This window comes from Ostrea edulis, chromosome 2, assembly GCF_947568905.1.
Source record: "Ostrea edulis chromosome 2, xbOstEdul1.1, whole genome shotgun sequence".
Classification (NCBI taxonomy): Eukaryota; Metazoa; Mollusca; class Bivalvia; order Ostreida; family Ostreidae; genus Ostrea; species Ostrea edulis.
Window position 1 is genome coordinate 40,813,661 of NC_079165.1, and position 17,308 is coordinate 40,830,968.

The 17,308-nt window shown below is 35.6% G+C and overlaps 1 protein-coding gene across 2 annotated transcripts; it reads left to right on the forward strand.

The window, feature by feature from the left end:
• The first annotated feature begins 3,658 nt into the window (after window positions 1-3,658).
• On the forward strand, window positions 3,659-16,315 carry LOC125678813 (retrograde protein of 51 kDa-like). Of its 2 annotated transcripts, XM_048917505.2 has the most exons (12): window positions 3,659-4,626; window positions 9,104-9,290; window positions 9,910-10,005; window positions 10,103-10,264; window positions 10,350-10,475; window positions 10,622-10,842; window positions 11,286-11,365; window positions 12,857-12,964; window positions 13,708-13,841; window positions 14,701-14,808; window positions 14,916-15,029; window positions 15,383-16,315. In XM_048917505.2, the coding sequence occupies exons 1-12, from the start codon at window positions 4,139-4,141 to the stop codon at window positions 15,416-15,418; spliced, it is 1,860 nt and encodes a 619-aa protein (XP_048773462.1). In that variant the 5' UTR covers window positions 3,659-4,138; the 3' UTR covers window positions 15,419-16,315. The 2 variants fall into 2 exon arrangements, with proteins under 2 accessions (XP_048773462.1, XP_048773463.1); XM_048917506.2 differs by lacking the exon at window positions 12,857-12,964 and having other exon boundaries at window positions 3,662-4,626.
• Window positions 16,316-17,308: the final 993 nt, after the last annotated feature.

A 17,308-nucleotide genomic window follows, 5' to 3' on the forward strand; every position in this document is an offset into this window, starting at 1 on the left:
CGCTTTTGCTGTAATACATGTCGCACGACTAAGTTTGGACGAAATTCGTTTTCATCCTAAAGAATATCCCATTGTATTTGTTATCAATGTGCAACATCATTTTGCACCATAGACACATCGATGATTCTGGCTCTCCACATTTTCGTTCCATTAATATTTTATACCAGTTCTCTTGTGGATTGGAGTATCGAATTTTTCACGCATTTGAGAGCTGTGTGCAGTTATTTTGATCAAGAAGAATGGCGTGATCCTAGGTGTCATATTTCCCGTTGTGAATCACATTTCTAATGCAGGCATATACATTTTCTACTAATTACGTCTATTAAAATTATGCATATTTCATACAGCGAACTTTTTTTTTATTTGATGTCAATGCACCGATTTATTTTCGACACTTTGATAATGGCAGACTATGACAATTAGATGCTTAATTAATATTGTTTGAAAATGAAATTCAAGCACAACCTTCTTGTGCTTTCCGTTCGCAAGAAACACTATTTCATGGACTTTTAAGCAAAATATAGTGACAGACATCTTGCATAATATACAGCTAGGTGAAAGTGTCAAAGATACCATGAACGCGGATCTCCATTAATTGCTGTTCATCTACACCTATCGGAACTGGCTGCAGAGGGGATCGAAGCTCAGGTCTCTGTAAATTAGCGATGACAAATTCGTGGCTGATCACCGTTCGAACTGTGTCAATTAACAAGTCATAAACACACAGTGGTATTTATTACTGATATATGCATGTTGCAGATAAATAATATTTACCACAAATTTGTCCACTGTGGCATTAGGTATGTCCGAACAATGCACTGTTTGTTATTCAGTAATTACATTGAAAAACTTTTTTTTATACGGTGACAACGCTAGTTAAGTGTCTTCGCATGCATTATTCCAAATTCTTTGTTTTAACGTGAATTCTATTAATGAGCACGTACTTAAAAATTCGGAAGGAGTGTTCTTGATGTCTGAAAAATGAATAAGACGAGACAGAATCGATCGAGGATTTAATTTATTCAAAGGTAGATCAAAGAGAATGTTATGTAATCGAACAACTGCATTGCTCCGAGGACGATATATACTCATTAACCAAGAACTGTATCCACGCGTTATATGATATAGGTATTATAACATCAATAGTTTTACTGAATTTCATTATTTGTGGAGGTGTCAATTTATGCAGGCAACTTGCAAAAGCAAATGATAATTGCGCTTTCTCTGTGAAACCCTTTGAAGTGACTGATAAATATTTAGGTATAAAACGTGAACACCTAGAACCTGTTTTTCAGGTTTGGGAATTAAATACCGGTAGTTGCTCGTTTGATCTCTCTACTAGGTTTTTGGTCGTCCATTTTGTTTCTGTAACCTTTGATATACTCAAGGCAAGCAGATACTGGATATCGGTCACTTTACCTCTTAAAAATAAACCACAATGTTTAACCGTTTGTTCCAAGTATAGATAGTTGAAGATTAAAGACAAACCACCTTCCGTGTTGGTATACCAAAAAACTGTCACCTTTCCCGTGTGGACAGGCAGGTGATCGAAAAACCACACATGATTTATAGATGTTCTGTAAACCCTGCCCGCATTAAATATTGACCCTCTTTGTGCGACCCAATGCATATGGTCAAGATCAAATCACCTAATATCCAGTAAGAAGATTTGCCTTCATTGTTATGAAGATAAATAATTGTTTGTCTGTCGGTCGCATATGCATTCTTATTGTACAGGTTTATTCAAAAATTGGCGTCTGATTGCTGTGTGAAAAATAGACCCATGGCATACATGCAATAAACCCTGTAAATATTCTATTTCAATATTTGTGTAATGCATGATGGAAGATGTTCCCCTCCTTTTTTTTCTTGTTCTATAAGAGTGTATATCTCTACTTATACAACTATAATCGTCTATTTCTCTATACCGACCTTGACCAAAGTCAATTTAACATATATATGAATCAAGTATACTGTAATTGATGTTTCTCATGCTCAAACACGCGAATTGACCGGCTACTTTTAATCAAACTCTGCTATTAACCCATTCAAACATACGTCAAATTGTTGCATTTTAATTGTTAAACTTTAAACACGACCCCCACTGAACAATAGGGAAAATCACTTTATTTTGTATTTCAAATTAAACAAATCTTGCCGACAGATTCAACAGTTAAATGTTTCTAAATTAAACCTTCTTTCTCCATAATAGCGGAACTAAATGCTAAAAATAGCTGAAAATGCCTTGCCATGTAACAATGGCTTGGAAATATACTTAAAACGCCAGAGAAAGATCATATGTTCAATTTATTTCATTTTCCCCCAATCAATCTCAAGATTATTGATACGCCTCTTTAAAAGATTCTGAGATTGTCTACATATTGGCATTATTTTTTTTTTTACTTGTCTTTAATTCCCTAGCATCACTGTTCCGAGAAACATAATGGTGAACTGTGATAAATATCCAAATGTCTTCATTTCAAAAAGCAGATTATGATTTTTCCAAATCTTGATATTTTTGTCCAGTGCTATCGTATTTAGACGGTAAGTTCTTCGTTGAAATACGTTTTAGAATCCCTTCCATGTATCATTTTAAATCTCGGGTCAAGGCCAATTTACTTGTCGGGTATTTATTTTCCTATTTTTATGGAGTTTTCATTTCGAACTACATTTCACATTGAAGACATTCAATTTCATATTTAGACATACCTTTTAGTTTCTTGATTTCAAATTTCTTTTAGTAGCGTAGTTGACCTTAGAGTGACCTTATGAAGAGGTCAAGGTTATATTCGGGGAAACTTACTGTTACATTGCCCATTGGTGCCTCTACCTGACACGTAAATGCAAACAAAAATCACAGGAACAATCATGTAAATTTCTGTAGCAATTTACTGCTGCTATTGGGTGAATTTGAGTTAATGGAGGATGTATGTGAACGATTTGATACACGACTGCAAGTCTGGCAGCGATGTTTTTTTTCCTTCTTCATAATTTGTACACATACTCTATCCTTGACTTCAATTCTAACAAAACTACATTCCTACAGCCTCTGTAATGGACACACCGTACGTATCAAATTAGATATCTTTTCTTGGAGGCGATCAAAATGTATTTTTATATTTTGTTGGATTATGGTATTAAGCATTATAAACGAGAGATCCGCTGGGTGTGTTTTCATACCTATCGTAATCCTCACACTGCGGGCATGTCTTTGCAATATGAAAGGAAAAGTACAGTGAAAAATTAATCTTTAAAGATTGACTCATGTTCTGGCCAAATAGAGAAAGAATGTGTCCTGTTATAAAACACAAGAGGACAAATTTAATTGAAATTTTGATTGAAGAAGAGAAAAACTTGCATTGTGGCATCTGTCACAAAACCTTAAAATACCTTTGGGTTGTGTATTTCGTTTTGTTCTACTTTATTTTTCAAATCTGAAGTTCATTTAACTTCATGAAAAGAATACCTCACCCCCCTCCTATGACATGCATTTATTGTCTGAGAAAGTGACTTTTATTACTATGTGAATAAACTAAAATTGTCGCCGTGTGATCGTGTTGTGTCATGCCGTCTATCATCCATGCATTTTGATTAAAAATTAGAGCAATATTTTTTAAAATGTTGTTTACCGTCTTAATTCATCTTGTGTCTGTAACATGTCCAAATAAACAGGGATGATCATGCATACGAATGTAGTTGATTATAAGTACAAATTCTTGCGAAGCAAGGTAGACCAAGCATGAGAACTTTTAAAAGTGCTGATCCGATCAATACCCCACAGAAATACCACGTTTACTAAACCAAACCATTTCATTGAAGAGCATTAAGTAATAATATACTTGATAAACAACTCCACGATTTCTTTTTGACAGAGAAATAGTGATTTGTTACTTATAGTAAATTCCTGCTCTACAAGTTTGCAAATTAAGAGAGTAGGCAGTGAAATAGACCAATGACGTTTTAGCAGACGATATAAGTCACACCTGACTAGTCCCGGCTTCCTATGTACCGGCGTCACTTCTAATTCCTCTTCTGGATCGACCGGGAGGACTTCGCAGCAGTCGAACGAGGTAGAGAAGAAAGTTTGGGGCTTGAGAATTTCTTGTTTCCTTGGGGTGACAGTTAAGATCAGTGCAAAATGTCGCAGGATAAGGTTGAATTTAGAAGGAGCGTGAAGACCGCACCGGTGATCTCCTCCAGAACCACAGTCATCCAGAGAACCCCGGCCGGCTCCGGGAGTGTCATTGCCAACCGAAGTTCCATGAGCCGGATGAGCATGGGTGGCCCTTCTTACTCCGCCGGGACCTTGGCTGGACTTTCTCACAAGGGGGTCAACGATGTTATCCAGACAAGGGACAGAGAAAAGAAGGATATGCAAGGATTGAACGAGCGCTTTGCTAGCTACATAGAAAAAGTTAGATTCTTAGAGGCACAGAATAAAGCTCTTTTGGCCGAAATTGATAGATTGAAGAAATTGAAGGGATTTGACGTTTCGGAAATTAAGGAACTATACGAGCAAGAAATTGCTGAATCTAGAAATGTTATTGACGAATTATCGAAAGAAAAAGCGAAATTTGATTCAACTCTTGTAGGCCTTCAGGATGCACTGGACGACGAAAAAAGAGAGTGAGTAACTTCGCAATTACTTTTACACATTTTGTTCGCTTTCCTTACGCTGATTTTTTTTTTAATTTGGTAGCATTATTGCAGAAGCTCATTATGCATATTGCCGGCAAAGTCAAGATAACGCCCATTTGAACTTCGAACTTTTTAATGCATGTATTTTGAGCACGTGACTTGTGACATTGAATTATTGCTTACTAAAAAGTTTTGGGCATTTGTATGTAATACCCTGTGACCCAGTCTTGTTACCTTAAACGAATTTTTAATGGCAGTGAATTCTGCTGAGGTTGTGCATTCGAGATTATAATTTATTGTCTATCCAGATTAGATTTATTTTCAAGAGCTCTTTACATTCAAAGAAGTCTAAGGATATAAATATTCTCCAAATCACATTGAAGGATTATATACTTCTTATAGATATTAGCCACACCTGTTGGTTTTGACGTGTTTAAACAGAACCCAATTTTCATTGATCGTTAATTCTGACAAGGCCAGAACCTTTTGCCCTCATTGACAATGATCTAACTTTGGTATTGTCTAGAATGTCATGCAACACGAAATTTAAAAAACAAAATACACACTAAGTTTTTAAAGACTTTCTGACTTTGATGTGTACTTTTCTTCGTCATATATACTGTAGTATGAATTGGGGGAAAATGAAGCAGAACAAAATTATTTTTTACTGGACTAATAATTTTTATCGCCGGGGTATTTTTTACATCAAATATACAAACCACATGGCATTTTTTCATTATGACAAGTCGCCCCAACATATAAATGCTATTTATATATATGATTTTTGCATATTTGATGTACGATTTCTTGATAATACATATTTGCTTCCGTGTGTACGCTAGCATAAAAATGGGCATAATAGAAATTACATGCACGGTCGGCACCAACAGCAACCATTGCTTTACGTAAGCCCCACTAATAGTTTGTTCACAGTTCTTCTATTTCATGACTACACACATAATTTGAGATTATTAAAGGATGGATCTTTTGCTTTATACTTGGATTAATAGGAACGGTCTTAAGAAAATCGCTTCTATAAATTATTTAAATTTTACCGCAGCAACGACCAACTTTAAAAGTGATCAAAAAATCTCCAGTATTCAAAGAGGATTAGAAAGTTGGGTTCAAAAATACCGTTACGTAATTATTTGTTTAAAGTTGATCGTTTTCACTGACCTGTTTCGTGAACCCTTCAGCTGTTGACCATGCATTTAAAGAACTAACAACTTTCTAAAGCATGCCTTCTCAAAAATGTGTATATTCATATGAAAACGAGAAAGAGAAATATATAGATTCTTTAAAAGGTTTTTACATCTATATCCGTACAACCTTAAATATTATTTTATCAAAATTCTATGTCAAATGAACACGCTTTTGTGTTCATTTTATTTACTTCATACATATTGTACCAGACACAATACCATTCTCTACATGCAAGATTTATCCAGTACCATATAGACACTGCATTAGTGACAGCGCACGTTCTATCGTATGGTGTCGATTGATAAATGTCCAAACAGTTTGCACGTGTGTTTCGACTTGCAGGTGTGCAAAAGAATTTGGTCAACACATAACGTGCAAAGCCGTTCGGTAACAAATGCCGATAGAATTGTCAACAACTTGACATCAGCAAATTGATGATCCATGACTAGGCTGATTTTTTTTTTCGGTTGCTCTCTCGACTAGGGTTTCTTGATTAAATGTCAATATGCATGTGTCGCCATAACGTGATATAGATCTTAAACAGACTGAAATGTATTTATTTTAAATATTCTTAGTTCAGCAGGGATTGCAAATATCACATGACACAATATACAGCATGAAGGGATAAAGTGACAACACACAAAAAAGACGCTGTCCTTGAAACATTGAGTAGCCACCTGGGTTTAGTGTCTCTTACCAAAGTTTGAAATAACAGTTAAGAAAATGAAATTACCTTGCAAAAAATATTATTCTGTTTCGTATTACTTTAATAAACAGTAGTGGGATAAACGGTTTAAATATTCGTCCCATAAAATCTTTATAAGTATTTTGATTTGGTTTGTTTAATTTAGGAATTTTCAACCATAGTGCTGTTGAGCTTTACGGTGGTGATCGTGTTAATGTGATCGGTCCGTTTAGAGATCGGCTAACATTGCCCGTGGGCCTTACCCGCGATTCTATTAAAACTTGCATAATCCACCAGGTCGTTTGAAATTTGGGTCTTATCAACAAGCATATACCTTGGAATATATTTGTGTATTAAACACCCCTTTAAATAACATGCTTAATCATTTCAAAGTTTTCTGAAATAGGTTTAATATGCTAAGATAACGTTTTCATACTTATTCTGCGTTCTGCTAATGTTGCATTTCTAACTGATGCATGTACATGTAACTACTTGAAAACTTAAAGGGATCATAGTGCGATATGTCCCAAATTAAAGAATGTCATTAATATGAATTACGTATAGTGTTTGTAATTATGCCTTAGTTGTAATGCATAGTGCACTCAAAGCGCATTCCAACCCACTAAAATCAACGTTGAAATTATATCAACCACGCCCACTATACGGTACTTTTTCTTTAACACTAAACAAACAACACGGATCGATTAATATTTTCGTTGCTTTGATTTGCACATTTAAATGTAACGTTGATATACACACGTATTAATATCCGAGGTGGATATATTCTAAGTTCTGCAAGATAAGCAAAAGAACAGGTAAAGTAAGTACCTGGCAAAAAAGGTTTGTATGACTCATTTCTTTGAAAGGTGAAGGAAAATTCAATTGAATTAAACTTCAAGCAGAGTTGACTTCGATGGACATCTAATATGTGCGAGAAGAATGATGTTAAGTAGCTTTGCAGCTGAAAGCTATTTAGAGATGAAATATTCTATTAATTTTTTTCAGTGGTAGCATAAATAGTCCCTATTTCACTTGAGTGATTTATAGCTTTTGAATTCAAGAAGACAACATGGACAGCTAAAGCTGTCACAATAATGGGGGTCAAATTTGTCCACCTCTTTGTCCTGTCCACTCACGATGTTCGCACCTTTACGACCAGTTTGAATTAAATTTCATTCGTACTCGATCTTCTTTTGAGATTATCGACGATAGAGGCACTTCAAAGTTTGTGGTGATTAGCTGTCAAATTGGAAAAACAAATTTAGTTGAAGGGTTGAGACATTGAAGAATGCAATAGGTATATAAAAATTATCGCAGATATTTAGCAAAAATTTGTTATACTCCCACATGTGTAAGAGTCCAAGTATGGACGTCCACTTGAGCGGAGACAGTCATGTCTCCTACACAGTTGTAAATCATTCTCGCTGATCTCTCTGACTAGGACTGGCAATAACATATCTAAGTATATTGAAGCAAATCCAAAGAATACACCCAGGGGTTTTTCAATATTTGGACAGAATATTATGAATGGCCTGTCGATGTAATCTCCATTTGTATCCTTGAATGACCTTTGAATTTGCTCTAACTCGTGTCCCAGTAGTTCATCACAAGCTTATCGTCTGGTAGCAGTAGTCAATGGTAAATTATGCGTTAATCTAGAGACAAATAGGTAAAATGGGCAGCTACATCAAGTCTCAGATACGCAAGGTTGATGGAACACCAAATCAATACATTTTGTAGGGTTTCTGGATTCTTGCTAGACTAATCGTCTCGATTTTGATTGATTTTTCTGCATCTTCTGCACATAAAGTGCGGTTTCTTGACCATAACGAGGCAATAACAACCTTCTCTAAAGAAATAAATGCAATATGATAATTCACAAAAGATTGTTCTCCTGTTATACTTGCACACTTTTCGAACAATTTAGAAGTAAAGGAAGCTCCACGAGTTGGTACAAAGTTTTACCAATAGCCAAAAAACGAAAATACGTTGAAGAAAATATATGAAGTTAATAGCAGATTTTGAAAGGTTCCACGTCGGACAACTCGATCGCGGCACAATTTGTTCTTGTCTTTTTTGCTTAGATCGGCAAAATTCTAGCTCATATATAGACAGAGAACAGCTATTGATTAATACCAATCACCCGGGCTCTGAACTCGACTTCATCTTTGATACAATCTACAAGCTATTGAGTGAAATTACATTGATTTTTCATTAAGGTTTCAGCAAACAACACAATATATATACATTTATTTCCCATAGAAAGCACGGCGGCATTCAGAATTAAGCACCTCCCATGTCTGATAACCTTAATTCTTAAATACGTGCCACGACAACAGAAAAGACACGTCTACTATACCTGTATAAAGCAGTTGTATTTGCTTTAAAAACGTTTACTTCCATAACCATTTTTAGCATTTCGTCTTATTGTGATGATCAGTTATCTTGTTTAAAGCCACAACTTCTTAAGTATCCAGATCAAAGAGTTTAGTATTAGAAAAATTCAATGTATTTGGTAAAAAAGCAAAACCAGCCGAGCATGACAACTATTCTAGCTATCTTTTCGCAATATTTCAGACGCCTTGCCAGCGAGAAAGAGTGCGCTGAACTTAGGAATAAATTGGATCGCTTGAACGATCAAATCGGCGAGTATGAGGGAGAGATTTCTACCTTGAGAGGAAGAATCGGAGGTCTGGAGGATGAAGTCAGCAAACTCCGAGCCACCAACAAACGGCTACAGGACGACATTGCCCGTCTTAGAGCCGTAAGCACAATATATAATTACTCACCTGTTTTATATTTTAATTATGTGCATACAAATGTACAACTGCTTGAAAGCGGCTTACATGTCTGTGTGTGAGAGAGAATATCGGAAATCCGCCGGTATTTCATTAGTGCTTCTTCAGATTACACAATGCATGTGAGGTCATACGCATTGCGTAATCTAAAAAACCATATGGGCGAAGTGCTGATAAATTCCAATGGAATTCCGATATTTTTTCTCAATATTGAATTGCTGCACTACGGATCTTCAATAATTCATAAGTAGATAGATAAATAGATAGATAGATAGAGCTTAGGTCGAACTCCTACAACTCCCGATACCTATCAGTGTCCGATCCACAACGTGAATTGCGGGACGACCTGTCCCTTCCTCAGGATAAATGAAAATGTTACATAATAAAGATATATATGTACAAAAACACTAACACTAAAACTACACAAAATCTACAAATTAATTTACACTGCAAATTAATTATTCATTCTATCTATCCACCCATCCATGTATCTATAAACTTAGGAACTTTTGTTGGTGGTACACATAGGTATACTACATTGTCGTTTGTTTACACATTACACTAACTACTGGCACTCATCTTTAGGACCTGGACGAAGAGACAAGAAAACGTATCGAGGCTGAAATTAAGGCACAGGCTGTTGAGGAGGATCTTACCTTCAGACTCAATGTTGCTGATGCGGTAAGTTTACATTCACCTACCTTGGATTAATCGCTTCCTCTATCTTTTGCTTAATATTTGCATCGTTTCATTTCGTTTCCTATTTGTTATGTTGCAGGAGATCAAGGAATTGCAGGCCCTGATCGACAGAGACAAGGGAACGGAGATGAGAGACATCTGGAAGGGCGAGATGTCTAAGGCCGTCAGCGAGCTGCAGAAGGAGTATGATAACCAGATCAACCAGATCCGAATGGACTGTGAGAGCAGAATGGAGTCACAGGTATAATCCAGTTCGTGTCTGTGTGGTAGTACTCTATCCCTGTTGTTGGGTATCACTTTAATGCACATTTACTTTCTATCATTAGCTCAGAGAGCTCCAGGCTGGAGTCAACAGGGACAACATGGAGGCAGTACAAGCCAAGGAGGAGTCCAGAAAACTCAAGAGCAGACTTGGTGATCTCGGACCACGTGTCGCCGAGCTGGAGGCTGAGGTAATGTGTAAATCATCTCATCATCACCTGTAGCCAAATGGAATAATAAAGATTTGTTAATTGAAGATTAATTGCAAATAAAAAGCGTGTGCAATGGTATAATTCTGCACATGATAAGTTAATCGAAAACTCATACATTTGGACAGAATTCTAAACTGCGCAACCAAATTATTGCGATGGAGAGTGAGATGTCCGACATGCAGAGGGAACACGACAGAGAGAACGATAAGAACGCCGAGAGGATTGCCGGTCTGGAGGCCAGCTTGGAAGATGTCATTAGAGAGCTGCAAGTTCTCCAGGACGCCAAGCTGTCTCTGGAGTTGGAGATTAGCTGCTATAGGAAGCTGTTGGAAACTGAGGAAAATAGGTAAAACTTTTCGTTGTACTGGATTCTTTAGAATATTCTGTAAGGTGTTCATTGAGGTTTGGAGGGTGAAGGTGTACATGTATGTTTACTTCACTTTGGGTTGGGAGAGAAAGCCGCTCTGTGTTAAGTATTTCACGATTCCCAATTTCAGTTGCAAATTTGAATCATATACATGGGGTGCTTACTCCTCCCAGACACCTGATCCCACCTCTGGTGTGTCCAGGAGTCCGTGTTTGCCCAACTATCTATTTTGTATTGCTTATAGGAGTTATGAGATTGATCGCTGTTCGTTATCTTCACCTTTCATATGATTAATAATGATCCAATGAGAAATCTATTTTACGGCAAATACTAGTATTTCTAGAAACCTTTTATTCAGTATCATGAATGTGTGACTTTCCTACTGAATAATTTAAAAAGAAAGTTTATAAATTCTTTTTCAGTTTGAAAAATGTTGTAGAAAATTCAACTGGAGCCAGAAGCAAAGGAGCTAACCAGTTGGCCGACATTGTGCAAAAAAGCAGTTAGTAACCCTAATTCAAAACAAATTCGTGTTCCTGTGGCGTCAATGTGCATGCATACAGAAAATTGTAGCGATAATACTTAGCTATATAAATGCTATATTTGGAGCTAAAAGGTCCTTGCCATGTGTTTAAGTTTGAATTAGTGAGAAAAATATGACTGTGCTGATCGAAGAGATTTCTACGGAACAATTTTAACATTTCAATCACATACCTTTCTAAGAATAAAGATATGCCAATGTATATGATAATATATATGTTAGCCTTACTGCGCTAGATAAAGGTTAGAAAACAAATTTAGATGTGAGACTTGACTTTTTATATATTTCATTTCAATTTGGCACCTGTAGGCTTTATATATTGATTGTTTTAACTATTGCTAATAAAGCTTTTATCATGATTAATATGCATTGGTTTATATATATATGTATTTGATATAATATAGATAGAAGTTGCGTATCTGATAACATTACGTGTACAGATTATTCGTATGCATGTAAAGAAATGTATTTCAATGCACAAAATAACTGGATTACATACAAAGCCATCTCTCCCCTTGCCGTCCTCTCTAGATTTAAGAAATGCATAATTTCTAACAAATCTTGAACAAAATTACTTTAAGAAGAAACTTTCATATTCACACAAATATCGTTTTCAATTTTCTGTATGTGCGCGTGTGTTCTATTGATATAATAACAGTTTTCAGAGTTTTTTTCTCTAATTAGTCTAACCTTAGTTCTTAGGTAGCACTAAATGTTTTCTCAGTCTTTATCTATATCTGTCAGAGAGTGCACTATAATCATTGCATGCCGAGGTTAGAGATGGCTTAAATTTGGTGTGAGATTTACTCTTAATTCCAATTTGATGGGAAAGGTGACGTATGCTGCATCAGAAGGGAGACATCAATTAAAAATCATTTTTAATTTCACCTATATCAATGAACCAGAAGAGTTTCCCTTTTTATTCATAATATACACTTTATTTCACAAATGCCCAATAATAATCCCATGTAATTTTCCCAAACTGTATTTACAAGATACATTTTTTTTTTAAATTTGTGTATTTTTATCCCGATTCCTCTCTTATATAAGCTATAAAATACCAATAGATGTTTATTTTGTCTTACATAGACTGTTTATCGGTAGCAGTTATCTATAAAGATCGAATCTAATGATTCTGTTTGCATGTTGTCGAGTATATTCAAAACTCGTGCTCGCCATTTCAGAGTGTAGTTCAAGCTAGTTCAAAGTACAATGTATGCTAGTATAACAAAGGTACGTGGAAAGCTTCCGAGGTGACGCTTTTAACATCAAAACGGGACCATAATTCCTTGCAAGTTCCTGTTTAGCAAGAGGTGGTTGTTGCATGGAGAAAGATGATGAAAAAGAAGAGGTGGCATTGCAGTTAAGGACTAAATACAGAGCTGTAAAGTTCTTACAATATTTATTAAAGGGTGTAACACCCACTTTTACACCACATTTAATCATACACAGGTACATCGTACAGTTCGTATGGGTCACGATATTCATCAGACGATTCCTCTGGACAGCAGTACAATGCTACAAGCTTGTCCAGTACTAGCGGTGGTTATGGCCAAGCAGGTACCGGAAGTGGTGAATTCTACGTACTTATATCACGACTTATTCAGGGAGAGATGTTTGGTTGTTGCAAAATGCATGCAACTGGATAATTAATGCAGCACAATTCTTGACACTTTGCAGATGAATGATTGGTCACATGATTTGACAGAAGGGCTCTTCTGATTTACTAGCTTTTGTACTTTTATATTACGTTAATATTCTTTTTTTTTTTTGTGCGTGGATTGGTGGCGGTGATTTGAGTTTTCTAACAATTGGCTGAAAATAAGGCCGTGCGGTGATTTTTTTCTAATACTGGCACAGAGACTTGTTCTAATGCGAATTGATTTGCTGTTAAAGACATGTTTAACATCAAAGATGCTTCGAATTCAAAGAGGTATTTGCATATTATGTCATCCGGCAGCCTAAACTAAAATGGATATGATGGGGCATTATACATGTAAAGGAATATCAAAAGCATGTTCTGATAATGAAAAGAGCATATATTGCACATTACAGAGTACATTATATACTACTAGGTATTTTCTCTTTACATAATAAAGAAAGTATTATTAGTTACGTATACGATAAACCACATAGAGACACTGTATATATATATGTATATCTTACATCCAGTAACTTTGTATACTAATAACCTACACCTGTGCAATCGTCAAACCAATGACATGTCATAAATCATATAAAGCACGATACAAGCTTGGTCTGAGAAATCAAGAAAGTGGATGGTTTTGTTGTTTCTTTTCAAGATCTGAAATCCAGCGAATCCACTGGTAAGCTAACGGTTCATAGATCTTGCCGTGGAAACATCGCCTTCTCAGAAGCAGCTCCTGACGGCAGCCAAGTCGGCATAGAAAACAACACGTCTGGTATCAAAGGAAAGGTAACTCATCTTTTCATAATTCACAGCGGAAGTCCGACCATTTGGCTCGGTTTTTGTCCTGTATTGATCAAACGACTGTTATTTAAATCTGTACCAACACAAGTATGAGAAATATATAAGTTTCTATACTCCATCAGTAATTTTAAGTTCAATAGATATTAGAATAAAATTCGGGAATCATATGAAATTAACAAAACAACCAAATTAATTATGAGAACAAGTATCAATTATACTTGAATATCAATCGATCTTTTCATGTCTTATTTTACGAGATTTCATTACAAAATATCAAGACTAGGTTTATATCATGTACACAAATAGATGTAAATACAAAATCAAATTATATACAAAAATAATAATAGATATATACATGCTTTGTGTTCTTTGTAATGTTTCCAAAAGCTATATTTTCTTCAAAATTCATAAATCAAAAATTAATGGACAAGTTGCGAATTATTTATCAGGGTGCTCATTCCAAAGATAAGGTAAGAAGTGGTAATAAGAGATAAAATATGACTTCACCATCAATCTATTATAAACATTCACCAATAGGATTAACTCTTAATTAATAGTACAGGGCAGAGGGTTTGTCTGTATCCTTTCCTTCACTTATCTCCACACTGTAGAAATTTAGCAGGAGTGTACGTTTGATTTCGAATTGTTTTCAGGAGTGTGAGTTGAACGTCTAGAGGGGGCATGGTTTCTATCTTTTTCTTTTTGTAAATTTGATTTGAAATTCAAATTAATTCCTAGTTGATATTAATTTTCATGCGCAATGTTTGTCTTTTATTTTTCTTTGAATTTACAACATCTAATAAGAAGGATGTATGTTTTCAAATACAAATATGACTACTTGCAGACTGTGAATTTGAAAGGATGGAAAATCAGACGTGAAATTGGAAACAAAACCAAATGCACATATGAATTCAAGAACGACCTCATGCTTGGACCAGGACAGAAGATTAAGGTACGGACGCTGTCTTTTAAATTCCACACCCTCTTTGAAGGGAACAGTTATCAAGAAGTACTAATATGTGTTGAGGCGGTTTTCTGTAAACGTATTTCGTCTTTTAGTTGTACAGTGGTGGTGCTGCAGACATGAAACAGTCAGACAGTGATATCGTCTGCGAATTCTTCACCTGGCACGCGGGAGGAGGAAGTTACATCCTCTCGGATGAAAATAATAGCGTAAGTCTGAATATAATGTTAACTTGAGTGGAAACTCTATACAATTACCGGAAGTAGATTTTTCTTCTTCTGACACCCCCCCCCCCCCCACACACACACACACAGTCTCGGGATATATTTCTCTTAACTGGGTGGAGGTTATAGATTTTTCGTCATGTTTAAATACCTATTTAAAGTTTTATGAATATAACTATTCCACAATAATGTGGACTACAGACGTCCTACAGGTTCTCTGTTCTTACTGTACCACTTCGAATATTCTTTTGTATTCTATTAAACATGTGCATGTATTTTCTCGAATTTCAAGTGAATAGATGTTTTTAAGATAAACATTTATCTTTTCATTCTTGCAGGAAAAGGCTTCACTTAAGATGACCATAACAAACTAAGGACAATATTTATATGTCTTAGATGTTGTGAGAATTCCAGCTTATCGAAGTCTGCTTATTTCGAATACATTCCATGAAGATTTTGAATGAAAATCTGACTTTCAATTCATTGGTTGTGAAGTTTCATTGTAAAAAGAAAATTACCGGTATCAAAATGCATGGTTTTGAAAAAGATCGTTTAACGTACGATTGTTTGTTGTTTTTACATATTTTATGATTCTACATCAAATAATTATTTTAATTGGGAGTATTACTTGTTAATCTGTCTGCTTGTGCTATTGTTGTGCCTCCTACTATAATATGTTTGCTTCAACCATTGTTACATTTTCATATAGGTTGTGTGCTTTTGCAAAGCTATATTTTTACAATGATTTCCTCGAATGCAGAATGATATTATTACAATTGATAATCAAGCAGTAGATATGTGTATATGACCATCGTTTGTCACCGAGAGCTACAAAGTCATATGGGGAGGAATGTTATGGGTATTCTCTTTGGCATTTTGGTTTCATCTAAAGAGAAAAAACATAGCCATCTCCATACATTTTAATCATTTACTTGATACAGGAGCAATACAGTGGTCTTTGGTGAAATTTTGAAACACCAGAGGAGACAATGTATTGCTTTTGGTTTCAAAATTACAAAGGGGATTGATTGGAATTTTAGATGTTTCGAAAGACAATTCAATGTCGTACTTTGGGCAGCAATAAATTGTGTAATTGAATGTTCACTTGAGTGAGATGTTTTGTATAGTTGTGTGGTGCTTCACTCCAATCTTTTTTTCTTTTTACAATATTTCAGATGTAGTCTAGTACAAATATATATTTTATGACAAATGCACGATTTAAAATTTTTATGCATTAGAGATTATCAATAAAGTTTTTTTTTCAAAATTTGTTTTTGCGTTTGTTGTCCTATTGGCTAACAGAATATCGGATAGTAGTAGTAGTAGTAGTAAGTTATTTGAATTTTGGAGCACATAAAACATCTGAAGACAAGAGGAACGACTTATAATATTCACTGATTCTTCTTTTGTCATGCAAATTCTGACATTAAAACACAACTTGATTGCCATATAAACTTATATTAATATTACGATATTATTTGAAATGTAGAAATGAAATCAGAAATAAATGTAAATGCATGCAAGAGACATTACAATGATTTTACTTCAAAGTGTGCAATGCATGAAGTGTTCCAAGGGGCGCATTATGAAAATCTTCACAGAGGAGGTTGCAACCCAAGTTTATGCCATTTCCTTCCAAAAAAGAAGGGATGAAGACCTCAAAATGGTCTCTTTAGAAAAAAAAAAAGAAGTTCAATCACGAAAGGGAGTTGCAGCCCTTGTAACCCCCACCTATAGACCATTAGTTAGGTTGTGTCTTAGTTATCAATATTGGCGAACTATTGAAAGACATTAGCATAAAAAGTTACATCAATCAATATCATCAACATTCCATGTTATGCAAGAGCTTGTTCTGGGTATAGTCAGTTTTTAAATCGAGGTAAGCTACTGACAAACAAGTTGATGGTACAGGGATTTCAACAGTCTCCATTGAAGTCAGCATTTCGCAAATTCTATGGTCGTTATAACGATCTAGTTCGTCAATACAACCTCGCATTGGGTCAAATGCTGTCTGACGTGTTTCATACCGATTGTTAAGCCGTTCTTGGCACACTGATTTGACTGAGGATAACTCCGTTTACCTGATCAGGATATGGGGCTCACGGCGGGTGTGACCGGTCAACAGGGGATGCTTACTCCTCCTAGGCACCTGATCCCACCTCTGGTGTGTCCAGGGGTCCGTGTTTGCCCAACTATCTATTTTGTATTGCTTGTAGGAGTTATGAGATTGATCACTGTTCGTTATCTTCACCTTGCATATGCAT